Source organism: Notothenia rossii, assembly GCF_949606895.1.
Source record: "Notothenia rossii genome assembly, chromosome: 11".
Lineage (NCBI taxonomy): Eukaryota > Metazoa > Chordata > Actinopteri > Perciformes > Nototheniidae > Notothenia > Notothenia rossii.
The window spans coordinates 38,835,784-38,863,642 of NC_136910.1; the positions used below are offsets into that span (position 1 = coordinate 38,835,784).

A 27,859-nucleotide genomic window follows, 5' to 3' on the forward strand; every position below is an offset into this window, starting at 1 on the left:
CTCGCTATAGTCACTTCTGATTGCATTTAACATCACAAAAAGGAATATGTTTGCCTTTCTTTGATTAGGAAGGAAGCAGACAAATCTGAGGGATGTATGTTTTTGTTTTTCCGATGAATTGAACGGAAAATGCAAGGTGTGGACTATAAAACTTTCAGCACCTAAACGGCAGCTAAATTCAGGCAGTTTAATGACCCTCATGCACTTTCCAGATCATGTAAACACTTAGCATCTTCTCAGGATGGTTAGGCACGGTAAAGCAGCCGTTAAGGCTCCGTTAGTGAAGGGCCATTAGATTCCTGGGGGCCAAAGGCCCGTGACACTAAGTGGGAATCTTTATCACTATGGGTTCACAGGTTCAGAGGCTAGACAGGAAAGATGATGCCTCTAAAAGACAATTACAGACATGATAACACAATCGAGCAAGGTTGCAGCACATATACTTTTGAGAAAGGAGGGGTGTGTGTGTGTTTGAACTCACGTGAAACCTCTTTGCACATTATGTCTGTCATCATGTCTGGGAGAAACTTGGCGCACATCCAATTCCGAGAAATTACCCTCCTATCCACATTAAAGGGCACTTAATACACCTGTCTGTTATCATATAAAGATAGAGAGAGACCTTTCAGAGACCTCAAACATGACTTCACCACATCTGAACAAAGAAAATAAGTTGAAAGTCAGTTAAAAGTCATGTGTTTTCAATCTCTTCTTCTTCTTTGATTCCATATCTGTTACTTTTCTTTGCCTTAAAAGCGCTTTATCTCTAATAAGAATTATAAACCAGCCTCGCTGAATGCAGCCATCTGTTGTGTTTAAACATTCAGCTAACAAACTAATCACTGCAAGGTGATGTCATCTGTGTGTGCGGTCTGTGGTTTACAGGCAGAAACACACACACACACACAAATGTATATGCATGTATGTAAGCACACACACACACATACGAGAGGAAATTGGATAGAGAGTGTGGATAATCATTGCATTAGTGCAGAGTGTGTAATCAGCAAACGCCTGAGGGAGTTAAGAGCACCTCGTGTTTTTACTTCACAGACCCAGGTCTTTTGTAACGGCTTGTGCTGCAGTGTTAAGTGTTTTTTTTTTTTTAGGAGGTGGAAAGGGGTGTGTGTGTGTGTCTGTTTGTGTCAAAGATAATTAAAGAGATAACCAGGGAGATAGAGCTGGACGTTAGTAGTGTGGGATCATCTAAAACTGAAGGTTGATTTTTATGTTCAGATTATTCTTTTAAAGAAACTGAACATATTTAAAAAACACATCAGAAGTAAAGTCTTTCTTTTTCTTTAAAAAAATTAAAAGGTACATGAAAACCTTCAGCACAGATTGTTTAAGCTGCAGCAGCTAAGGCTAACATTTTATGCAGCTCAAAGTATAGTAATATTAAAATAAATAAAAGTTTCCTTTAAATTCTGGGCCATTTACGAGTGAATACAGCGACTAAAGCGTAGTGTTTTGTTTCCTACTGTAAAAAATAAGTTGAAATGTGCTAGTGTTTTCATACTTGACTCTGAGTCTGCCTTTTTCTATTGCAGCAGTAACATAGGCTTATGGGTAATGTAGTATTAAGACCTTTCCGTACCAAAATGACACACAACATGCTTTCTAAGAAACAAAATCAGAATAATTAAACTTACTTTTATAGGTTTGTTAGATAATTGATCTGCCTCTGTTCACTAACATTGAGGATATTGTTTTTAGAAATAAAACTTAAATGCATATAAACCATCTTTATGAGCGTCAGTGAAACGGCGTTGTTTTTGGCCCCCAGTCACTGTCAGCAGACTGAGCTCGCACCTAAACCCGAAGCGGAAGCTGCACAGGCTCCAGAAACCGACGGTTTCTCCTGCTCTCTTTGAAGAGCTCCTGGCACGGCTTTCAAAGCCCCTCTGTCTCAGCGCTGGCTCCTAAAATAATGTGCGGTAAATGTAATACAGCTGCCCAGCTGAGCGGGAACTGACAATGCTTATTATTCTCCAGAACAATAATTGCTTTTATTTATGCTTTTTTGCGATTTTTCTATTCTGCATTTCATGAATTCTACACGACCAAGTTAAGCGTCGTTATCAACTAACACTTTGTATTTAATTCCGAACTGGAAATACTGTCCCACATGTACGATACTCAATCCACTGAGCGGTTTATGTGGTGCTGATGCAGCAACAGTTTGATAGTCCTGTAAAAAATGTTCCAGTAAAACACACACACACACACACTCACTCACACTCACACTCACACTCACACTCACACTCACACACTCACACACTGGCTGTGGAGCAAAATCATGAAGTCATTGTTGGTCGTGTCTGTTTTGTGTTGAGTATGAATAGACAGCAGCTGTAATGTCCATTGATTGTTCCAGTCTTTAAACAGGGGGTTTACACTTACAAAATACGCATTGTATTACTATACACTCCAAAAACAGATGTTCAGATGAATGTTATTTCCTAAAAATCTAGTTTTTACTCTCTGTACTTGAAGTATTTGGCTTTTGGATCAGGTGCACAAACATCTATCTATGTGTATTTGTACTCTTTAAATATTTGCTCACGGCTCATTCTGCGATTGCTCTAAATCGCTTGTTTGAATACTTCGCAAAAGCAATGCATTGAAGTGATTTGTGTTAGAGAGGGAACGGGTCTGGCAAACTGGATGCTTCCTAACACCTGTGTTTTGTATGTTAGCCTCAGGGAGGAAGGGGGGGCTGGTTATTTTAATGAGAATACTCTGTTTAGCCTCACATGCCTCTCATTACTGCCCAGAGAGTGAACAGAAGAAGAGAGGATTGGAGCCATGAATGGTAAACAGATGCTCACGGTACCGGAGGATGCATTATTGGTGCTTGACGTGTCACAGTTTTAATAAGTCTACCTTGGTTTGAGATTAAACAGAATCCACAATTTGCCCCTGCATATGCTACTGAAACACTTTAAAGGAATAGCTTGACTTTTGGGGAAAGCAGTTGGAATTAGTTTCTTTCTAGGGCTTAAATTAGAAGACCAAGCTACAGTTAACGTACCCCAAAATAAAGACTAAAACCAAAGAAGTTTGGCTGCAACCTCCATTAATAACAATAATTTTCACCATTGATACATGTGCCATACAACCACTTTCTTTATTAAAATTAAAATGTAAGTACAACTCTATTTATATAGCACCCTTTTCAACACGAATGTACAAAGTGCTTTACATACAGTACACAATACAAAATACAATGACTGACCAGACTGACCAGTTTACTTTGAATGGAAGTCCATGTTGTTGGTTAGCTGTGTGAAAAGCATCCGGGGCACCCCGATTGAATATATTGGATTGATACATGGATTTTCAAGATTATTTGTTTTAAGATACTGTAGCAGGAAAAAATGGTTGTCAATACATACTTCCACACAAGAAAACGTCACTAAATGTCTTGTTTTGCACAATTCAAAAGTCCAGAAACTAAAATAATGCAACGTACTATCTGATAATAGGAAAAACACCAGCACGTTCTCACAATTGAAAACCTGAAACCATCAAAAGTTCGGCATTTTTTTGTAAAAAAAACAACATTTTGACTGATATACTTATCATTGCAGCTCAGGCCAAATGTAAAATTACAAAGCTCAGTAATTAACATTTTATACCTTGTTTAAAAAAAAAAAACTGAAACCAATACTATCTCCATGAAGTTTGTACTGCTGGGCCCAGACATAATCTGGCAATAACCCCCCTGTACAACCACAACTCTATGTATTAAACATAATAAGAGTTGCTGGTAAGAGGTACGTCCCCTTGCTTTAAGTTTTATCTCTCCATATTAAACAGATATGAGAGTGATACCAGTGTCTCACTTGGCAAGATAGAAAATAGGCTGATAAACCAAATGTTCCTTTAAATGTTGACAATCCAGCTCCCCTGTTCCCACAGCCCCTAAATACTATAAGAAAGACCCTTTTGTGGTGGGCCTGGCTGCAGTGAGCATACCTACGGACATCCCCCCTGTCCCCACATAATAACCTGCCTCCAGCTGTGGAAGCTTCACCAGCTCAGCTCCAAACAACCAGTGCCTTAACTAAGAGGTATTTCCAAGTTTTATGCATTTTTTGGCATTACCTTAAATGGTCTGAGAAGCAGCTGGAAAATCCCTTCAATTTTTGTATCCACTTCTGTAATTGGAAAATGCCCAATAAAGAGTTACCCTACAGAGGTTCTCCTCAGGACAAAACTCTACTGAGGAGATGACTGTAGGGATATTATTGTTTTTTTTTTCATTCACAATTTACCGTTATGTTTATCCGGCCCTTATCTCTGTGACTGAGAATTTTGTGGTACTTATCTGTAAAATTGAGGTTCCTGTTTTCATCCCCTGTACTTCATCAGTTCACAGCGTGAGAAAAAAGATCAGCCAGGTGTGTAAACTACTCACAATAACAATTACATTTAAAGAATCTAACTAAAACGCAGCAGATGTGACGTCAGTGTCAGGTCGTATAGGGTTCTTTCTCTTCCCATCTAAGTTAATAAAAGATACAGAAGTCTAAACGTTTCATTCAATGATTTAGAGGCCTGCAGTACCGTTGGTATGTTGTTTATTAGTGTAGGGATCCATGGAAAGCTTCTGTGGGAGTTTCTGTGTATTATTTCAGGCTTATTCCACGGTTTTTGTAGCGAAATCACTGCTTGCTTTTCCACTGGTTAAACCCAATGCTAATGTTGATTATACCTTATTCGATTGCGTTTAATTTCCTTATCAGAATATCACTTTACATCAAAACAAAGTCGGTGTTTTTCGGAAAACGCCTGCTGCTGTAGGGCAGGCCAGGACATAAGAGGATAGAAACGCAATACATTTATTCTTTAACATGTTTAAAAGCTCTAGAGGTCATTTGTTTGGCAGAATGATTTACAATTACCCGAGTACATTTGTGGTGAAATATATGTACTTCTAATCCATTACATTGGGCTACACACTTCTCATCTATTGAAACATTTAGCTAGAAATAATCTATATATTCAGCTTTTGAGATAAAAAGCTACACAAAATAATGCAAACTGCGTCAAAGCCTCTACTTTAAATATTAATAAAGTTTTCTCTTGTTATTTTATCTAAAGACATACAATTATGCAGTACATCACACATTTTGAAATGTTCTGCTTCTGGATGTGGCGCTTTTGGTGACAATTAATGTGCACTTCAGATTGGTTCATATTGATGCATTAAACCTTTTGTTTATTTAGGCAATCTAATGAGTTGGTGAGGCCTCTGTACAGAACAATTAAACCCATACATCTGGAGTATAGACAGTCTATGCTTAATTGATATACATTTTGTTTGTTTATGAGAGCCACTGCTGTTGTAAAAGTAGTGGATGTGCCCTGAGTATGCTGATGAATGAAAAGCATTGTCACAGAAACAATGTCTTCATTGTGACGTCAGTCATCTATCAGTACAAACATCCTCTTTTTGAGATATACCAATCTAATCTGCTCCATTTATCCAAGGGAAGTAATCATGTGCACTGTTATTGGAAGGCTCTGCAATCCTGTAAATGTTGTCACTATTGAGTTCAGACTATTGACCTGACTGTTAACCCGGGCTGAGTGCTGCTCTGTCTGTACAGTAACCAATAAAAAGACTCAACAGGGCCGGGTAAACCGGGAACAGTCGGCCATTAGTTAATCATCTACAGCCTGATGTATGTGTGTCATTAGTATGAAGAGGCAGAGTAACCTGATCTGCTGCTCACTATGTTGACTTTACAAGGCTCCTATTGAGTTTTCCTTATCCTTAGTCAGCCTTTAAGGACAGATTGCATTCTTGGATCATGGATTAATTGATGCTGTGATTAAGTAGTCGTATTTGTAGCAGTGCTTCTGCTAACTGTTGTTATTATTGAAGGGTCTATAGAAGAGTGATTGCCTCCACCAATGTATGAAGACATTATTTTGCTTATTTATGAAACACAACATTAAAGCAGCATGATTTTCTGGCCACTTAGGGACATAACGTAAACATAACGTTGACATTTTCCTTTTAGTGTTGTTTAAGTGAACAAATAGTTGCCTTTCAAATATGCAAAAGGAACAGGGCAAGAGTGTCATTCATTGTTCAATCTCTGTTGTAGCTCTGTTTTTGGTCATCCTCCACCTCCTGATGGAAATATCTGGCTCTTTAGCTGCTCAATAATACACTGTGCTTAATAACTTGGGTCAACTGCTGTTTTAGTGCTGGGCAGGTAGTGTACAGTTAGTTTATCAAAGTTGTTTTTCTGTTGAGATGAACCAAAACTACATTTAAACGTCCTGTAAAACCTAAATAGTGGGCTAAAAAATGTCTTAGTACTTTTTAGAGCTGAGGGGGAACTGTAGAGTTGTGTGATAATTCTCTGTGGGATTATCATTGGGGGAAACTTTTCATTTTATACATAGTCATTTGTAGTCACATAGTCACTGCTAATATATAGAAATATTGATTTGGTTTAACCTACAAGGAAAAGAGCAAAAGGGATGTTTCACACAACAAGGCACTATTTAAACCATCATCTAGTGAATAAATGTGATCATAAGATGAATACTTGCTTAATCAAAACAGCCTTTTGAGTTTTCACAAATTGAAGTTAAGTAGAAGCAAAAAGCTGAAATGTGTTGGAAACAAATAAATGAGTTAAGTTAGTATAAGTTACATTACATTACATTAATGTAATGTAATGTAATGTAAAGTATAAGTTAGTTATCCACCAGTTGGACCCATGTTTCAATATCTCTGTTGATTTCAGATTTAAATGAGGCTGTGGGAAAATGGATTGTGGTTTTGAAAGCATCTTTCACACAGGGTTTATGATTTATCCCTCTTAGTTACTTGGCTGGATTATATAATCAACACACAATGTGTTTTTGTGCTAAGCATTATGCGACTTTCCCACAGGGACCCACGTCACATCAAACGAGGTTTGCAAGCATCAGCGTCTCTTTTTTTATGAACATGTGAAACAGTTTAAAGGTTTTTTCTCCAGGTGCAGCTGCTTGTGTGTCTCAGGTTTAGATGGAAAATACCAGTGAGCTAAAAAAAAAAGATGCTCATTAAAGTTGTGGAGCCACCAATGAGTGAAGTGTGTCTCTCCTGAGATGGGATGGTTTTGTGATTTGGACATTGTCCTGCTATCTCCACAGGTGGTGAGAGGAGTCTAATGTCATCTGGATTGAACTGAATAACTCGTCTCTGCGTCCACACCAGAGGTTTGTGTTGTTTTTTTCTGAGGTGTATTTGCCATTTAATTGCATCTCCAGTCTTTAGTCCACTCGCATGTTCCTTTGTTGAGCTTTTCCTCTGGAGATGTAAGACCCTTTGGAGTTGTGTAGACTAACAAAACAAGCAGAAACATGGCTTCCTGCTTTTCTTGTTATATTATTGGGGTTCCTGGCACCTGCCTCTTACCAGTGGAAACACAAGCTGTTGTCATGGCCCCTATTCTACCGGCAGGTGTAACATCACTGCGTTAAAGTTAGCTTCTTACTGTGAGCAATTGCTTCCTACACACAGTCATCTGTGGAAGTCACAACCGTTTTGTTTTTCTTTATTTGGCATTTTCATTGCACTTTTCTCACTTGTTTTAAGTGGATGATGCTCTGTTGAAGAGCTTCCACATTTACAGTTTTGGAGTTGTTTTCTTTAGTTGTCAAGCCACCGTCAATCAAATCTGATCCACACAGATCTGAATACAAGCTTTTCTCTAAACTCTTTATGTATTAAAAAACTGCCACGGATGTATTTAAATGTATCTGAACTAGTTTCTTATTTTGTTGTTGTTGAATTTGACATCCATTGCCTTCATTGTATATTTATATAGAAATAGACATGCAGCTAAACACAGGGACAATAAAGCTGAACATGGGTATCACATTTTAATTACTTTGTACACGTATACATATATATTTTAAAGTGTAGGTAGGCCGTACAACAACAACAACAACAACAACAACAACAACAACAACATTTACATTTGTAATTAGTAACACATGGTTTTGGCTTTTAATTGGTGCCCCACAATTTGAGAGATTGATTTCTTTTTTGGATACATTTAAAGGCATGTGGAGTTAAATGAACCATTGATTTATAGCCAAACCTCATGCATTTGCAATGCTGTTGAATTTTGTGTTTCGCTTAGAAGTGTTATTTATCTTATTATATTTTTCCACTTGACGACCCTATAAGTCATCTTGTGTCCCCTATTTTAAATCCTCTGTGCTGCTGCCAATGTGACCTTTAGTAAACTGAATAGGAAACAGCATCTTAATCAGCTCCAAGTTCATGCTGTTGTATCTTCATTGTCTTCCACGCTGACTGTCCGGTGTGTTTATCAGGATTAACCAGGAAGTTGGGGGTGTTGGTGTGTGGGTGCATGTTTTTCCAATATGGAGGAAAAGAACGTGGTGAGAGATAATGAGCAGGGACCACCTTTGAAGGTCATTTCAAAGTGGAAAGCCCCCTGCTAAGATAACAAACAGAATAATGGTTTGTCACTTTGCTCCTAAAATAGAGACTTTATGTCAGCGGCCCACTTCCTGTTATCTCACACTTGTTTTTGACTTCACTTGTCTTTGTCTTTCACACATAAACTGGAACAGGCTGCCCCTTAGGTTTAACCTTTGAATTCAGTTTAAACACACTTATCAGGAAGTTTGATAAAAAAACTCATATGTTATATGTTAATACCCTAAGCTGTTATCCAGAGATCATTTATTCTGGAAATATGAGACATGACAGTTTTTTATACATCCTGCCATGTCAGCTTTTAATCAGACACATTTTTCCGATTGTGTCTGCAAGATACCACAGCGGTGTCCAGTGTGAAATAATCTTTTTATATGAAAAGCGGGACTCTTTGTCTGCAAGTGAAAGCATTTACACATCTCACTTTACTACCCGAAACCGGTCTGACAATAGCAACACGCTTCTACATTTCTCAGCTTCCCACCTCTCCGTTTTGTCTTCCGCGTCTCCTTTTCACTCAGCTTCTCTCCTCATTTGTCTCCATCCCTCAGCTCCTCGCCTCCCACTCATGTCGTTACCGTGATTTGCCAAGGGCCTGCGAGCGGGGATGATATCACTTGATACTTTTATTATCCGAAACTCGAGAGAAACCCGGTGCCAACGTTCCTCGGCCGTGCTTACTTTTGATTTTTTAGGAGGGTATCAGGTTAAGCATGGAGTGCCCACAAACAGCAATGGTTCTGCCTCCCTAGGGGCGTTTTGTTAAAGTGCCCATCTCAGTTGCAGGGGAGTTAGGATTAAACTGCACTCATCCCAAGCACAAAACACGGTGAGAACAATGCCCTAGAGAAGAAGGCGAAATACCATCCACCCGCCTCAGCAGAGAGGCTGATTTCCTGAGTCTGGCCTGGAAAACAAAAGGGATTTGAAGTGGAAGGACTTTCCTCCTGCGACCCCTGTGTTTACGGTCCCCGGGGCTGTTTGAAGGGCTAAGGTGGGGCTGGAAATGATTAGGCATAATGGACACAGTGTTAGGCCTCAGGGCCCCCAAACTCTGCAGCTCTTTAACAGTGGGAACCAGAGTGAAGTGCCGGACTCCTCAGGGCTCCCCAGTCAGCAGCACTCAGGAATTAGGTGTCAAGAATGTAGCTTCACTTTTCTTGGTTATTATTCCTTTAACAAAAAAACTTAACCTCCGGCAAATGTCCAATATCTGCAAGGTGATATACTGTCAAACGTATTGTTAATTAAATGTCGCATGGAAGGATGATTTGTAGTTAATGTACTGCTTAAACTGCCTTAGGCCCAGCAGGGATTTAAGCTACATGCTCATTTCAGCATGCTTAAAATGATAATGTTCTCATGCTGTTTAATAGCTATAATGGTGACTTTGGTAACAACTTTATTTGGCATGTTAACATGCTTTCTTCTGCTAATTGGCACTAAACACAATCACAAGTACAGCTGAAGTGTAAAACATTCTTAAGTTTTGAAGGAATTTGGACATAAACAAAATATTTTATAAAGTGAATATTTTAGTGGGAATGCTGATACACCGATATCTGTTACAGTTCTTCAACAAAACATTCACATGTAAGAGGTTTATCTCTCATTCAGAACAATGAAAAGGCTCTTCTCTCACTGATTACTGCACATCACCATGGAAACCTTTGATCTCTGGACCTCATTAGCTCAAATATAAACACCTGTGTCATGGAACAAGATGATGTCATAACTCCAACTGAAATGCTCAGAGCAGCAGACTTCAGATAATGGTTAACACAGCTCTACATCAAATATGATGTTACGTAATGTGGTGTTACTATGGCAACGCATCCCTTGCCATAAAACAGCAGCAGACTTCAGATAATGGTTAATGGTCCTGCCCTCAACAGCTCTACGTCAATTATGGGGTGTCATCATAGGCCGTTTCCATGGAAACGCATCCCTCGCCATAAAACACGATGTCGCTGTAACTCCAATGGACACAATCCAGTCCCACAATCTTCACCTGTATATCACCTCTCTATGCCTCAACAGCTCTACGTTAAATCTGACATCTCACCATATGCCGTTTCCATGGAAACGCATCCCTCGCCATAAAACCCGATGTTGTCATAACGCCTATGAAAAGGCTCACCAGACTTCAGATAATGGTTAATGGTCCAGCCTTCAACAGCTCTAAGTCAATTATGGGGTGTCATCATATGCCGTTTCCATGGAAACGCATCCCTCGCCATAAAACACGATGTCGCTATAACTCCTATGAAAATGTTCAAAAAGTGCTCAAACTTCACATGTGTGCTAACAGTCCAGCTTTGAAGACATCTACGGGAAAGTTTTGAGATTTCTTCAAATGCCGTTGCCATGGCAACACAATGCTCACCATGAAACACGGTTTTCTCATAACTACAGTGAAAATGCTCCAAATGGCCCAAAACTTCACAGGTTTGGGAACAATGCAGCCATCAACGCATCTTAGTGTATTATAGGGGTGTCATCAAATGCCGTTAGTTCAAAAGTTTGCAGTTAAAATATTCTGCTGTTTTTCCAAGCCTTTTCACTTTCTTCTCTTATCACACATTCACGCCCCCAGTGTTCATGTATCATTTCAATCTAAATTCTTCACTTTCTTCCGACAGATTACATTTCGGCATAGCAGTTTAGCGTCAGCTTATCAGCCTAAAGCATTCCCACGAGCAATTTCTTCAGGAATTACATTCTCTAGTTCAGGGGTTCCCAACCTTTTTTCCCAAGAGCCCCCCCCAAATGACTCCTGTTGGAAGTTGCGCCCCCCCCCACACACACACACACACAAGGGGGAGGGGGGGCAACAGCGGTAATTAACGTTTAAAAGTCTAAAAAATGCTACAACTACTGTCACAAACTGGATGAATGTGAAGTATTTTGAAGGCGGATGAAAGCCTAATTAAGGAGCACTATTGGAGTGACTTTGATGGTTATTGGACTCGGGGTTTATTAATTTGGATTCCCGCTGTATGAAGAAATTAAAGGACGGCGCAAGTGGAAACAATTCACAAAGGAATTAAACTGTTTAAAACACATGCTCAAAATAAGCCGGATTTTGCCGATGTGTTTATGTGGATTCAAAAGTCGTAAATAATCTACAATATGGAGGAGTTCGATCTGATCGGAGCAACTGTGACAAATGATCCAACTAAAACCGGCATGGTCAATGACTATGTTTTTAAAAATGTGCTTATCCAGAAAAGGCTGGTTTGGACACTTTACGGGCAGAAGAAATATTTCTATTAAAGAAATAATTATTTCTGTCTTTTTATGCCTTTTTAATGGCTACTAACTTGAATTTCTATTCAAATTTAATTAATCAATTATTTTAATATTTTATTTTAAAGTAGAGACAAGGCTTTTAGTGACAATCATGTATTGCGTTACAATTATATATTTTTAAAAAATGGATCTGATGCTGGCCCTAGATTAGACTAATGGGATCATCAAATGTTTTACAATGTATCCTTAAGGGAAACATGAGTGTCTTGACCAAATGTTATGGTGGTCCATCTAATTATTGGTGAGATATTTCAGTCTGTGATTAGTAATTCCCATACAGGGACAATAGTTTTTCGTATCGGTTTGTATCGCATTATATTATATCTTACGTCACTAGCCTGGCAAAATCTGTTATCTACCACAGTTTTTAAGTTGAAACCCCCCGCAGTACTGTTTGTTTTCATGCAGAAACCAGTTCTTCTGTTTTGGTTTCCGAACAACAAACAGTAGTGACAGTTGCCCTGTTGCCATTGTTCCGTGTTATCTCTGTTTTGTTGCTGCTCCTCAGCCTCTTTAATTCTCGGCTCAAACAAGCAGGCGTTGACATTCAACTGCTCAGAGATGCCATGCAGACTGAGTCAGACCAAAGACAAAAAAACTCTCCTTTGTGGCACAAAACAATCTTTCCACGAGATGACTATCAGAGTCTGCGGCGGTCCTGTTGGCCACTGAGACCGCTGCGATGTGTCAGCTGCTCTTTATTTCCATCACCCTCTTAACCCTCGTGCTGTGGGCCCGCCATGCGAGGACTGTTATGGTCAACACGAGAAGATGAGGGATTGTTGACCCCCGCCTTCCTCCACAGAGGCACAGCTGAAGAATTAACTCCCTTCGCCTACTGCAGCGACTCCTGCTCCACCTCACCACTCAAACCAGACTGACACACAGTCACTCAGATCGTATAAGCAGATGTTGCTAGAGGGGAAATAGTTGACCACTCGCAGCGAGATCAAATAGAAGTGTGCATGTTTTGTGTGCCCAGGTTCACATGTGTGTTTTTATTATATTCTAAGCATGTATTTGGACTATAAAAAGACTCTTGGGAAAGGTGAAACTGTTTTCTTTTCCCCTCACACCGCTTGTTTCTCGAACTTTCCCTCTCAGTCGGAGGTGTTATAAGGCCTCGGTGGCTCTGTTAGCTCCTCACCTCTCGCAGGTGTACTCCCTGCTGACCACAAGCCGTGGGATTGTTCCCCGCTCCGGTCTCTGCAGCGTTATGCCTTTTTTCCCTTCCTCTCTCTTTCCCATGCTCCTGTCTTGCTTCCCCCGGAGCTCCAGTGTTGGGATTTCCTCAGCTTCAAAACATCTGTGTGTTTATGCTCCAGTGGTACTCCCCACAGAAAGTTCATAAATTAACAAATATGCAGCAGAAATATCTCTCCCACACTAAGAGATGTTCATCCACCTCTTTTGACAAGACTGCGATGGATAAAAATGATGTGGCGTGACCTCGCTGGGGAAATGTATCTGTCGGCTGTCGTATTAAATAAATGGATCGATGTCAGATATATGAATAAGCTGTTGGCAGTGAAGATATTGTATAGCAGGAAACATTTCATGCAGCTTAACGAGAGGTGTCCTTTCAGCAAGTGACTTTTAACACCTTCAATGTTTATGTCAGGATCATGAATGGAGATGGTACAGGGGCTGGATATTGTTATAGGACTGACCCAAATGCTGATGTTGCACATAGTATTGAAACAGACTTAAAACGATCTGGATTGAATCATCACTGAGACAAAAATGTTTTATTTATTGTGAAGCTTTTGTGGGTTTTCCCATTCTAGTAATGTGTTATATGTAAATGGCCTGCAAAGGCTACAATAAGATAAGATAAGATGGTACTTTATTGATCCCAATTTAAAACAATACAAATTCAAACAGAAATAAATAAACAAGAAAGTAGAAAATATACATGTTGAATTTAACAAGGTATTATATATACAAAAATATATATACACATAAATATATGACATATGGAATATTAATATTAAATATTGAACAGATTATATAAATATGCAATGTGGTTTTATTCCAAGAGAAACTATGGAGCAGAGAGTTCTCTTCCAGCCAGAGGTGATTTATTGTACAGAGTTAATGCAGTGGGCAGGAATGTGTTCCTGTATTGGTCCTTGTGACACCGGAGCTGCAGCAGTCTGTTGGAGAAGGAGCTCCGCTGTCCGTCCAGCTGCAGGTGGAGAGGATGGGTGGTGTTATCCATGATGGACAACAGCCTGTTCAGTGTCCTCCTCTCCACCACAGCTTCAAACGAGTCCAGCTTGATGCCGATGACAGACCCAGCTTTCCTGATCAGTTTATTGATTCTGCTGGTGTCACCGGCTCTTATGCTGCCCCCCCCAGCAGACGGCACCAAAGTTCTGTCTGAAACGTCTCCATTGGACTCCTTTGTCTACTTCTATAACACAGTGACATCACTATGTAAAAATCTCGCTTCTATTGGCCAGCGCTCCAACAATGCTTAGGGGTGGACCAATCACAACTGAGTCAGCCAGCTAACCAATCAGAGCAGACTGGGCTCTGGTTTCAGATGTAGGGTGAAAATAGGTTCTGCAGCATGAGAAAAATAAAGAGCCTTTTGAACATTAAAGAATCAAGACATGTGCAAGTAGAGACACAAAATACAAACATGAACCTCACCTGAGCATAATATGTCCTCTTTTAGTTTATGTATGATACATGTTGTAGTAGAGTGGCCTGAGACTTAAAGTTTTCATTGACAATAAAGCTTCTGAATCTTGAATCTTAATATGGCTACTTGTTTAAGAGAGAATTAAACATAAGATAACCTTAGCTTCTTTTGATATGGAAAAAGTGATACATTAGTAGAGAACACCCTGCCCTGCTTGTGAGATGTTAAACATCTGCCTGCATGTGCCCGTTGATGGGCCTGAAGCAGCCGTGGCCTTGAAGTGGCCAGATGGTCGTAGCTGCTCCTAAACTGAGCTCAGGCTTCTCTGATTGCACAGAGAAACATATGTATAGCAGTGAAGACTCTCTTACATCCATTTGTCACTCAGGATCTGCTTTCAGACGGCATATTTGAAAGTTAAAACGGGTATGCTATACTGTTTACATCCATATGTTACCACCAAGTGTGCTATCGGATGCTTGACTTGTCTAGACATTTTTTATTCACTCTAGAGAGTTTGGCTCTTTAGCTGGTGAGCTGCCATTATTATTTTCCTTAAGTGGAAACTCCATAAGCTCTCATCAGGGCCAAATATCCATCTGTCCGTCCCTCGTTTCCTTCTCTTTCCACACTGAACCCTGCATAGCCTCTTCAGGGTGGCTGGAGTGATATAACCCTCGAGCAGGCGCAGCTCCGATTAAAAAAACGTGGAGATAAAAAAACCTCATTCAGATATCTGAGGCACGTCCGGGAATCATGTGTCGACAGTGACACAAGCCAAACATTTGGTTTCTGTCGTATGACATCACTTTCTTGTTGAGCTTGAATATCCAGCTTTCAGGTTTATAGACTTAAGAACACTTTTTGTTGTTGTAATGTTCATAACTATGTTTTATGGTATCACATGTAATCTACAGAAAGGATGGGGTCCTGACATATGCTGTCTGTACTGTACAGTTTTCAAACTTACCCCATGTATAAATAACAATCTGTAAGTAGTGACATCTGTAAAGATCTTTGGAGCTTGCTGCTTTGCTCTGTGGTAAAATATAATATGATACGGCAATACAGAAACAGCATGGAACAGATCTTGAAACAGCTGGAAACTTGGTTTGAGTCTGAACTACACCGACACATTTATTTAGATAAAATTTCATTATTAGTGCATTAAGTTTTGATCACCTTTTTCCAGCAAAGCCCTGCCCACTTCAAACCAGTAAAGAGTGTTGAAAAGCTTAAATACAACAACATTCTATGTGAAGTAGAGCTGCAAATGATTAGTCAATGAATTGCTCTGTTAATGAATTAAACAAAAAAATGTACAAGCAAAAAGTCATAAAATAAGTGTTTATAATATGAGAACTTGCAGCTGATCTCTTTGTTATATAACTGGATATCTTTGGGTTTTTGACTGTTAGACCGACATAACCACATTTGAAGATGTTATCTGGAAAATTCTGGAAACTGGGATTGTTATTTGCAAACTTAATGTGAAGTAAATTAATAATGCCTTATTTGAACTGGATTATGTCATTGTACGGTTTACTTTAAATGGTGTGTTGCAAGTACGAAAATATTGTGAAACAATGTTCATGTTAATGCCACTCCATAAAACACTGTCATCCATATCTTAGCTAAATTGTCAGATGCTTTTCGTTTCCCTGACTTGTTATCTGACTGTTTTCAGCCGGCTTTGTTCCACTTTCTTTAGATCTACGAGATACTATTGATCAGAGTCTGACAGGGTAAGATTAATTACCAGCCAGACTCCACGAGTGCTCTGTCGAATCTATATGACGGATGATGTAGCCTGGCGTGTAAACATACATATGTGTGGATGTGCTGAGGAGGATCTTTCTCCGCTGTCTCCTCTGATCCTCTGCTCTTTGATGTGAGGGCCTGCGATGTGTCCGAGTTCCTCCATGCTGCCAAGGGAAATCTCCCGGAGCATCTTTGTGCAGCAACGCCGGCTTTCCATTAGCCTGTAAGACGGTATTTGGTCAGTCTCTGTCTGATCTGCATCTCCAAATCAACAACATGTTATCTGGGGACGAGCCGAGGTCCACTCACAGGCAGGTCGACTTCTGAAACGACTAAAAATATAAACAGGAAGCATTGTTAAGATATTTGAGAATCAATTTACTGTTTGCTAAACATCTTCCTCCAACTGTGGTTGTCCCATCTGCAACTAAGCTTGTTCAGCTTTGGATTCTTTGGAAGTGTCTTTTTTTCTTTTAGTTAAACCAACTTTCCGGAACCAGAAGAGCAAACAAAATGGCAAAGGTTTCAACTGTTTATCAGCTTGAACATAAGATACGAATTACTGCTAACCAGTTAAGTATTTACAGCAATGATAATTAGTGGTCTCCAAGGCAGTGGAGCTGCAGGTCACGTCAAAATAGAAGGTTCATGGTCCTGGACGGTAGCCTATTGTACAGTATGAATTAAGGTTAAAGTAAGCAGCTCTGCTCTTCATTGGATTTGTTAAAGGAAAGTTTACAGAGCAGCTGCGTTAGCCGCCTTAGCCACGTTAGTGCAGAAAGTGTAGAAACAGCTCTTTATATCCATTAGCATAGCTAGCTAACAAGATGCTAACAACAACATTCCACGTTACCGCTCACGCACTCACAAAATGCGCTCGTGCCACACACACACACAGAGCCGAGCTTGAATGAAACACCAAGACCCAGAAGTACTTGTACTGTACTGTATATCATATTATTTTCGATGGCTTTACTGTATAATCAGTATAACAGGCAGGGCCGTCCCTGGCCAACATGAGGCCCCACGCAAAGTTATATGATGAGGCCCTCTGTTTCGCGAGCACCACACTAATTGCGCCGCATAAGCGCATAGGTGGGCCGCATTTTCAGCTCAGTTGAGGCACCCTCCGCAAGGTGAGGCCCCACGCAGTCTGCATGATCGGCCTGTAGGGAGGGACGGCCCTGGTAACAGATGAACAGATCGCCACTGGGCTTAAACACACAGCCACGTAACAGGGCTCTCAAGTTTTGAACAGAGTTCAGAGTGAGATTTTGGCAGCGGTGTTTGGTACTCCAACTTCTGGCTCCCCTCAAAGTTCCCATGAAGCCCTCTGTACCGCAAATGTCAACGGGGGCGGGGGGGGCGGGGTGTGATAGTGGAGTGCACGCGTCTCAAACAAGCCTAGTACAAAATTGCGGCGCAACTTGGTGGGCGGTACCCTGGAAAGAAATCTCTGCGTGAGAAATACAAGGTGTGACGTGTGAGCGTGTGAATGGAGTGAAATGCGTGTGTCTCACGCCAAATGCGTGAAACTTGAGAGCTCTGACGTAATGATAACAAAACAAAAGTCGGGGGTCATTGGTCAAGCAACACACCAATCAGAGAGCAGCAGTGAGCAAACCTCAGGCTGTGTTTTATATTTGTATTCTTTATTTCTCATTTATTTCACACAAAAAACATTTAGTGGAAACGTTTTCACTTATATAATAAAAAATAAAACAACAAAGTGGCAAGGCTTGCCCGCCCTGCGTTGGGGGGCACAGTGACTCAATTGGGGGGGCATGGCCTGCGAATGACCCCCCATGACGCCGACCCTGGATTGACATACTTTCCGACAATGAAGATCACTTCTTCCTATAATATAAAGATTTGTGGGAGGTCTTCATTGATTAAAGTAACAACATTTTAATTGTATGTATACTATATGTAGACTTTTTAAACGAGTCAGTGGGAAACATTGAAGAGTTAATCAAAGAGCTCATTCAGCTAACGTTAGCTTGATTGGCTAGCTAGCTCCACCTGAATAAAATCTGTTACTAACAGTTTGGCAAAATCAACAGTTGCTAGCTTTAATGGGGAGGTCTACTTAAAAAATATTGTGAATTTCGAGTTGTAAACTAATTGTGCTATGCAAGAAAGGTACCTTGACAAAGGTATCCAAGTGGAATTTTGGAATTCTGTGAAAAGGCTTTTTAATGATAGTTTAGACCTTTAATGGAGACTTTGTGTGGCTTTTAAAATGGACCATTAACTCTTCCCATCCAATTCACAACTGTGTGAGGATAGGTCACCAGGATTTATTGGAAATGGGTCAAAGGAGAGTTTTAATTAGGTTTAGAATATGCATCTGGGTTGAAAGGAACTGTTTTCCGACTGTTTTGTCTTGAACTTCCATTCAAACTGATAAGAAAGACTTCTTCCGCAGGCTTTCCACGCTGCCTTCAAGTGATTCGGCCTATCAGCTTCCCTTCCTGCTTGAGCCGGCCTCTTTTTCCGTCCTCATATGGAACTCATTTGTCTCCCCTGTGTGAGGGAATACAAAAGTCAGACGAACACTGTAGCTGACTGCAGTGTTGGCTAAACGCACCCCAGTGCTGCTGTAAGCAATCCTGGGAGACTTTGCTCCCATCAGCCAGAGTGTGATCCATTATTCAGACAGTGAACCATCCGCCCTATCAGTCAGATAACTGGTCATCCAGGCAGCTATCTAATCTGTCATATACTTGTTGTCAACTGAAGAAGAATGGACCAGATGTAGCCTATGTTGTTATTGCACTTACTATAAGTGGAATTTTCATCAACTTGTGGGGAAGTTGTAGGCTCACTTTTTTTCACTTGTTCAAACTCTTGCCATGTACGTATGTGTTTTCTTTATGCACACTATAGGTAGTAAAAATATTTCTATAGTGTAGGCTATAAAGAAGTGAATTCTCTGCAAAAGTGCCAAAAACCGCAGCTAATGCAATGGCGATTTGAGGCTGCTTCAAAAGAGGAGTGACACTCAATAAAATGCATAACTTTAAAACAAACATGTTTACTGTTTGGCACAACATGTTCATGGGGGAGTTTTGTTATGTGACTTACCGTTTTATTTTTCAGTTAAGGCTTAAAGTTACAATTTTTAGCTGCCTTTTGAGTGACAGGTTGGTGCTGTTTTAAGTTGAAAGCATTTCAAATAAATGTATTAGAGTTAAAGTAGAAGATTTTATTCGAGATCACAGCTAACTAAGTAAAGTACCTACAAATTCAGTACTTCAACACATAATACAAACCACTATTGGCATAGCATACTTCTAAACACATTTTAAGGTAATGCACAAAATAGCAATAGTATGCATTTAAAGTATACTAAATGACACACAACTGTGAAGGAGTTCTGTGGTATGAAGTGTATTTAATCTACTTTTAAATACACTTTTATAAACTAAAATGTTGGCCAATTAAGTCTGAAAATTATAAAACTAGTCCACCCAGAAAGTGACAAACGGTGTACATATTTGCAGAATTAACCTTGTGCACTTGAGTTTTTTTTGTAGAGGAAGTGGAAATGTACTTCTCATTTAGGCTGATAATAGGAGGCTGGTCTAGGCTGATTGAAAATGTGCAGAGAGCAATGAAAAAAAAGCACGAAGGTGAGAGAAACCGAGACAGAGAGAGAAAGAGGAGAGACCCTCTGCATCCACAGCTCGTGTTATTTTAACCCAGATTCAGCAATGAAATATGGCCACCATGTGGACCCTCTCAAGAAGTGTGGCTCCAGTATTGGGCACAGCCAATGAGAGCAGAGGTGGGAGGAGGGACGTGGGGAGGGTCTGGGAGTCTAGAGTCTGAGAGAGAGAGTAAGGCATTAAAGTGTGTGAGCAGAGGAGGAGAGTCAGGGCAGAGACGCTGCATCTCCAGAAGAGCTGGACTCACAGACCAATGGAGACAGGTTTGTCTGATTTCCTTAATTATCCTGCTTTAGTTTGGTCCTTTAACAAACTGAGAGGTGACAACTTCAGTCAATTATTCGATCTTACTGTCATTAAGACTCGTGGCTGATGTGATGGTATGTAAATATTGTAGTTTAGGTTTCAATCACAGGCGCCTGGATGCTGAGCAGATGTGCAGAAGTGTTATGAAAAGCTGGCTCCTTAGCAGTGGAAACCCTGACTATGGTCTCCTTTTGTTATTGGCTGCAATTTTCCTGAAATAATATACTTTCTTTGTCTCGCAACACTTCCACTCAAGAGCTAAGAAATGACTAAATCAGACTGATGCCTAAAGTAAGAAATGCTGCCTTGCTGTATTTGACTTCTATCTTCAAACAGAGCCATTATTTGTAAAGAAAGTGTGACCTGACTAGTATTTGAGGTCCTCTGTGACCAATCATCCCCTGCATTCCCTTTCAGTAGCTGCAGGGGCTTCTCATTCAAACAGATCCTCACAGATTATAAGCGCTTCCTTTGTTTTAAAATTGCTTTGCCGTTGGGTCACATCATGCAAGAGAGTCATGGGCTGGACTTGCAAGAAAATCAAAGCTGCATACTTCTGAGTTTGTCCTTGGATAATATTTAACCGATTGAGTTGTAGATCCTTTTGATTGCAACAGGTTGCTGAACCTTAGCTGAAGAGCTCTCTCCTCTCAGAATGTAGACCCTACATAAACGCTCCCTTAACCCCTCATCCAGCTCTAAACAAACACTCTCCATGGTGACGCGCCACTCCAGTCGTGGCATGTCCATAGATATGTAGATTGTTTCCGGTCAGTGGCAGCGTGGAAAGACGTGTCCTGCTGTTTTGTTGCTGTGATAAGAGAAAGGCTGAGTGGACACTTTGAAACGGAGGTGGAGAAGCAGCATGGCTGTAAGGATAACAATGTCCACTGAATTGCTGTCTGATCCAACACAGTCCAGTTTCAAAATATCTCAAGACATATTTGACGGACAGAATGACAATTTGTGAAGACATTATTCCGCAGACCTTCTTATTGCCCCAATGAGGTTTTGCCTTTTAAATGATATGTCTTTACAATGATTTGATAGATTACAAGGACATTTGGTGCAGATATTTGTGGTTTCCATAGGATAAACCCTTCCAACTTTGGTGATCTTCTGACTTGTCCTACAGCTTCTTCATGAGGTTTTAATCGCAATAGTCTCCACAAATATTGGATTGTTTGTTGTGAAATTTGGAACAGACATTCATTCCGCCCTCGGGATGAATCGTAATAACTTTGATGATCCCCTCACTATTCAGGAGACCCAACTTATGAAATTTGAATACTTTGGTTTATGACCAAATACCTACAACTAATGATATTCCAACGAGCCTCAGTTCTACTTTGTGAAAGGTACATTTTGAGCATGTTAGCTTCTTGACAAAGCCTTTTGTTCATGTTGGTGTTAAAGTTGTTCCTCTGGGAGCAATCTGGCATCTTTAACGAACCATTTAAGTTAAACATGAATTTGTTTTATTGAGGTCTCACTGTGGAGAAGTTTCCTTCCTTCTCACTCTTTGGGGGGCATGTTTCAGATGGCAGGGAGTCTTGTAAGTGTGTGCGGGCATGGGGGATTAGTGTTGGGGGTCACCGGGGTGCTGGGTGCAGACTGAAGCTTGTAAACTCTTCTGTGTATGTAAACCGAGCCTCAAATAATCCTAGGTCTCCCCCCTGGTTACTCGGGGAGTATAAAGGACATCATAAATCCTCCTCGTTTCTTCCAGGCTTCATTCTATCTTGGGAAACTTCTGTTCATGATAACCGCTCAAATCTGTCTGGGAACAGTGAGCAGACGTCTGGGCGTTTGTAGTGACAAATGCAAGGTACATTAATAGAACCAGACTTGTTTTAGATCTACTTACCCACATGCAATGACAGCTTTAGACAAATTGAAAGCCACTAGTGGGTACTATGTAACTGCCAGGAAATGTCAAAGGTTAAGTGTCCAGGTCTTCAAATGTCCATATATCCCCAGCTGGTTCAAATTGTTTTAGCTCCAAAGTGTTTTCAAACAATATTTATGTCAGTAAGGATTTAGTATTTGCAACTGGCCAGCAAATGTTTGACCCTCAAACTAACGACTGCCCGTTTGTCTTAAATCCGAACGTCAAACATGAGTCACGTCAAAGGACCTCTGGGACTTAGATGTCAACGAGAAAGAGTGTGTGAGTGGGAAGAGTTTGAAAAAAGTCCAGCTAGTGATTGTGAGGCGGTATCTGTTACTGCATCTGTTCATAGTGAGGCAACACATTTTTTAAAACTGATTTTGTTGAAAATCTGTAAAGGCGGCTGTCTGTGCCTGTTCTTATCATCTCATCTGTTTTACACAGTCCAAACACAGTTGACGTTAGCTCACACACACACACACACACACACACACACACACACACACACACACACACACACACACACACACACACACACACACACACACACACACACACACACACACACACACACACACACACACACCCTGTACTGTAAGAAACCGCAGAGCTGTGTCATTTTCTCCACTGGAGAAGAAAAAAGGCCTGGAAATAAAGGGAACCGTTGTTGACATCTCTACAGGATGACAAAGATCAAAGTTTGTGTAATTCTCTTACTCACACACTTGCTGGGATGTGACCACAAGGGACGACCGTGGGTCCCGTGACCCTCGCAGTAAGGGCGGACAATGTGGGGGTCTGAGTGATGGAAACCTCGCAGTGTGGGCGGCACACGTGTCAACAGCGGCCCCCGGATCCCTTTGCCAAACCCTGCTGGAGAATGACTAACAGACTCCCAAGAGGCGGCAGAGAAAAGAAAGAAAAGGAACAACTGTCAGCTCATGCTTAGACCTTTATTTATAACATGAGCACAAAGGCCTGTATAAGGCTCTCCAACTTCTGTGTTGGAGTGCATGTTCTGCTCATATTTTTTTATGCGTATCATAGATCAAATGTCCATCTTTTAAATATAACTCTAATAGAAAAAGTTTTTACCTCTTGAGATCTAACAGAAATCCTAAGGGCATTAGATGGGGACGATGAAAAGGGTCTTTATTTTGTTTCATTTTACTGGAAAAAGTAAGTTTTATAATGCAAAACTTTTTCTGGTGATGGTTCTAGTAAACTGTTTTATAATGCAATGTGCTGGTAGATTAACTTAATCAAACAAAAATCTAAATAGACAGCAAATGATTCTTGTACTATTGTTTTTAATGTTTTACATGTAGTAATATGTATTAATTATGTCTCAAATGTGGCTGCTTAGTGTGTCTGTTCATGGTGGACGATGTGGACTTTCAATGAAGCGACACTCAGCTCCCTCATTGTGCTGTAATGTCCCTGACTCAGCACAGCAGCCAGTTTGATGTCGCTGAGGTTATCACCTGTCATGTGACAGCCGGGCGGCCGCTGTGTTATCTACTGTTGACTGACCCCGGGTCAGCTGTGTGGGCTGCTTGATGAGAGGCCTCGGGTTGTTTTTCTCTCTGTCTGCATCCGCTTCTCATCCCGCTGCTTCCACGTCTATTTTAACCCTCCCCCTCTACGACAGGCATAATGTTTTTCTAGTTTTCATCTTTACAGCCTCGGTCATGATGATCTGCTGGGAGCAGAGAACACGACAAGTGCCCTGATCACAAATCCTTTAACATAAACACAGTGAAAACAGAAGAGGCCCACTTCAAATGAACACATACCCACACAACTCATTAAACTGATGATCTACACCAGAGGCTCCCCTCCTCCTCCACACTCTCCTCTTTCCGCTTTTCCACATAAGACAGGGGAGAAACAGGAGATCTGCACTTCCTCAAATAAAACAACATTTACTTAGTTTCCTTTGTACATGCAATTACATTTTATACATGCAATTAAATCACTCACTGTTCTGCCTCTCTGTTTCATCTCTTAGGTGTGTCTGATGTGACGCCAGCAGGTTGGCTCAGGGAACACAACTTCAATACAATGTAGACACCAAAAAGCAGACAGAATAAGAGTCTGAACACCGAGCCAACAGAAGGAGGGTGAGTTCAAGGAGGAGGAATAACAGCTGTGTCGAAGCAGAAGATAAGAAGAGAAAGAGAGGGAAGCAGCAGACTGTGAATCATTGACTTGGACCTTTTGTGTGCAGCGGTGTCACCGACTCCTTCCTGTGAAGTGTTCACTCACACTCAGATCTTCACCGGAGAAGGATCACAACCTCAGCTCTCGTCTTTGAGCGCCTCTCGCTCCTCCCTTCCACCTCTCTGCTGAGTTGTAGTCTGAACCGAGGGAGACTCCAGCCGTCAGCATGTGCCATGTCATCGTCACCTGCCGCTCCATGCTGTGGACTCTGCTGAGTATTGTGGCCGCGTTCGGAGAGCTCATCGCCTTCATGAGCACTGACTGGCTGGTGGGATTCCCCCGAACCCCCGATGCGGTCTACGGCCCCCATGGGGCCAACACAGCTGGAGAAGCCTACAGGCCCACTTTAGGCATCTACGGCCGCTGTATAAAACTGCCCCACCTGAAGCGTGGAATACTGTGCGGACCGTACGCCATACACTTTGGGGAGATTGCCAGCGGGTTCTGGCAGGCTACTTCTATCTTCCTGGCTGCAGGGATCCTGCTGCTGTGTGCCGTGGCCTTCATCTCAGTCTTCACCATGTGCTTCCAGAGCATCATGAAGAAGAGCATCTTCAACGTGTGTGGACTGCTGCAGGGGATCGCAGGTGAGCACATGACATGTATTTTTAAAAGGTACAGAGGTATCAAACAGACTCAGGTTGTCATTACACTTAATCAGAACTGTTTGTTGTACGGGCAAAGAGCTTCAAAAACCCACTCTTGATTATGTTCCCGTATCTAAAAATATCGGTTACCTATTGCTGTTGCCATCTGACCTTCTTACTCAAAGATGTGCATGCGTTTTGCACAGTGACGGGCCATTTCATATGTGCATTGCAAAGACGCATCACATGCAACCGTATCTGCTTGATCTCAAAGTCCGATTTAGAAAAATATATTGTGCTAATGATGATACAGCCAAAAAAAGGCCCTTAAAATGTCTGTAGCTGATCTTAAAATGCCCCTTTCGGAATTATATTTTAATTCAAGTGGCAATACACTTTATAAATGTAGATCCAGTAGGTTAAACAATAGCAAAGAGCAAAGTAAGAATCATTTTGAGACTTGCCCCTCTCTGAACTGATCTTACAGTCATCTGAAAGCTAAGGTTTGTCTGGCCTCTAATTGTTTCTCTTCATTCCTGTGGCGTCCAGCGTTCATCAAGGTAAATGAAAAGCTCTACTTTCAGCTCAACACAGTCATTACGAGCGCCACAGCTCCCACCACGAGAATGATGTGTTTGATTTTTGTGGAGCCTTATGTGAACTTTACCCGAGCGGACAGAAGTTTAAAACACACGGTGGCTTGTTTCCACCCTCTGAGCTTTCACAGGAGCAACTGCCACCAAAATATTTACTCTATACAGTCAGCTGCATATATTCCGATTATTCATAGGCCTGAAAAAGGTGTTGACTGCGCAAGCGTATCTCTGTTTGTGGGAGAAGGGTGTGTATCCATGGTTGTGTGTTTAAGGCCAAATCTCATGCCACTTTGACTCAGTGTGGTGAGTTATGAAAGGGAGGAGGCCATGAGATCATGCTGGCTGAACCTCCTCTTTCTTTCACAGACTTTAACTCTGGGCTCTGTGGTGATTATGGCTGTCCTCCCCCACAGTTGTTTATTTGGTGCCGGCCCAAACAGAAAAAGGTGGGCGTGTTGTGAAGGACATGCCAAGCTGTAAACCCAGCTCTGAGCCGGCCTGCTGACCTGAGAGACTGCTTAGAAATCTAAAGGGAACCATGAAAGACCTCTGGAAGGCTCATGTGAGAATTAATCAGGGCACAAATGGCCATTGTCTTCTGTTTTCTTCACATATTGTGTGTGTACTCATTTGCCTAGGAGTGTGACACATGGGGAACTATGAGTTCTCTGAACATGTTGTCACTACAGTCAGGACTGTTTTTGTGGCTGGGAGTCTGGGTTTCTTCTTGGATTTATTGTAACAGTGTGAGTGCAAGCTGGGCAGCTCTTCTTTTACTAGCAATTTTCTAAACCAGAGCCAACTTTCAAGCCTACAGCGAGGCAAGCAGTTGTTCCTACTCAACAGATTTTGGTGGAGTATTAAGTCAGCTGTACACTTACTTTTGCCTTTTGCCTTCATAATTACTTTTGATACACCTGTACAAAGTGAGACATCTACCTCTTTCATCATCTGAAACATTTTTCTTACATGTTTATTCGGCAGCTTTTGATAATTTCTAATACAAACTTTGCAGACTTTAAAAAATATTTAACATCAGCAAACTACTGTACTTTATAATCCATAATTAATACTAATACTTTTTTACTTGATGTGTTTTTGGTCTCGGAATAGAAAACAAAACCCTGTGAACTTGTCAGATTTCAATATAGTTCTTACTGGATAGAATCCCAATGGCATTAGAAGCGTTTAGCTAACGGTCAATTGTAGATTATTTTTAGAGATGTTGTCTGTTTATAGACACACCAACACAATACAGCCACCATAAATAGTGTTACTCAACCTGTAAAGCCCTCTGTTTACATATCTATATAAAGCACTGGGAGTCTGGCTAAGGTAATGAAAGTGGGGAAATGCACCGCTGAGTCTCATTGTGGAGAGGAAGAGGAAAGAGGTGAGAGGGGCTTCAAACAGACATTGAGGAGTCGGGAGGGTTCCCTTTGTGCCTGTTAGGCTAAAGGCCGACAACCTTTTACTCATTCCAACGGCAGGAAGAGATAAGACCCAGAACCTGTTCACCTTTTCCAACATCAGTCAGTTCATGAGAGGCCTCAACGTGTCGTTTCGTGAGCCCTGTGAATGATATCACTTTGAATGATATCCACCAGCAGCGCTGCACCACACTGACTCTCTGCTAATCACTATTTCCACTACTCGTGCCGACCCTCCGGTAATGAGAAAACTGAAGCCAGACGGCAGATGTTTGGGGAAGAGATTGACCTCAGATGGGAAGATTGTGATGCCGTTGCCAGAGATGGTCACGTCATTGCACTTGAGTCTCCAAAGCCTATTAAACTAATCTTCTCATAGACTGATGTCAGTTGTACTTCTGACTCTTTTGTCCCTTATGACACACTCTCTGCTGGACACAGTGTCTCGGATGCCATTACACTGACTCAGTTTCAGGTGGTTTTAAGATTTCAGCTGAAGGTAAATCCATTCCTTTTGCTTTACATAATCGAATGGATAAAACAGACGGTCTCTTTTGCTGAGGGTCAGTCTGGTACACTTTGTATCCTGCAGTGCACACTTGGAAATCCCCCTTAATACTTCTTGTACCTTTAAGTGAATTCTCTGTACGCGTTTATTTAATCACCGTCGTCACTCAACGTCACTCGCGTCGAACTTCAGCCAAAAAGGATTAGAGGCAAGACGGCAAACAAACTTGGCTATAAAACTGTCTCCAGTTCTTGTTGCGTTCGGTGTCGAATGCTTTTATTACCTGCTGTAAAGTTTCCTTCCAGCCGTGAGTCAAACCTCATCGCAGGTTTAACCGTTGACCGTGACTCAGCCCGGGTTAGAACTGAGGGAAACAAAACAAATGTTTTACAGGAGTGACGATGATCATAAGATAGTCTTACTCAAAAGAATAAAG

The 27,859-nt window shown here is 41.1% G+C and overlaps 1 protein-coding gene and 1 long non-coding RNA gene across 4 annotated transcripts in view; one reads left to right on the forward strand and one right to left on the reverse strand.

Moving 5' to 3' along the window:
• lhfpl2a (LHFPL tetraspan subfamily member 2a) overlaps positions 1-27,859 on the forward strand; it is a 43,192-nt gene that overhangs the window by 8,945 nt on the left and 6,388 nt on the right. The window contains exons 2-3 of one of the 3 annotated variants that reach the window (XM_079659823.1): positions 7,168-7,233; positions 24,091-24,889. In XM_079659823.1, coding sequence (XP_079515949.1) covers positions 24,469-24,889 — 421 coding nt within the window. In that variant the 5' untranslated portion in view covers positions 7,168-7,233; positions 24,091-24,468. Of the gene's footprint in view, positions 1-7,167; positions 7,234-20,068; positions 20,146-24,090; positions 24,890-27,859 lie in introns of those variants that run through there. The other 2 variants (XM_079659825.1, XM_079659824.1) reach the window with 2 other exon arrangements.
• Positions 15,558-23,965, reverse strand: LOC307025200. Its single transcript, XR_013804110.1, has 3 exons — positions 23,564-23,965; positions 22,797-22,963; positions 15,558-16,432 (listed from the first exon to the last, which is right to left on the reverse strand). It is a non-coding gene; the product is annotated as an uncharacterized lncRNA (long non-coding RNA).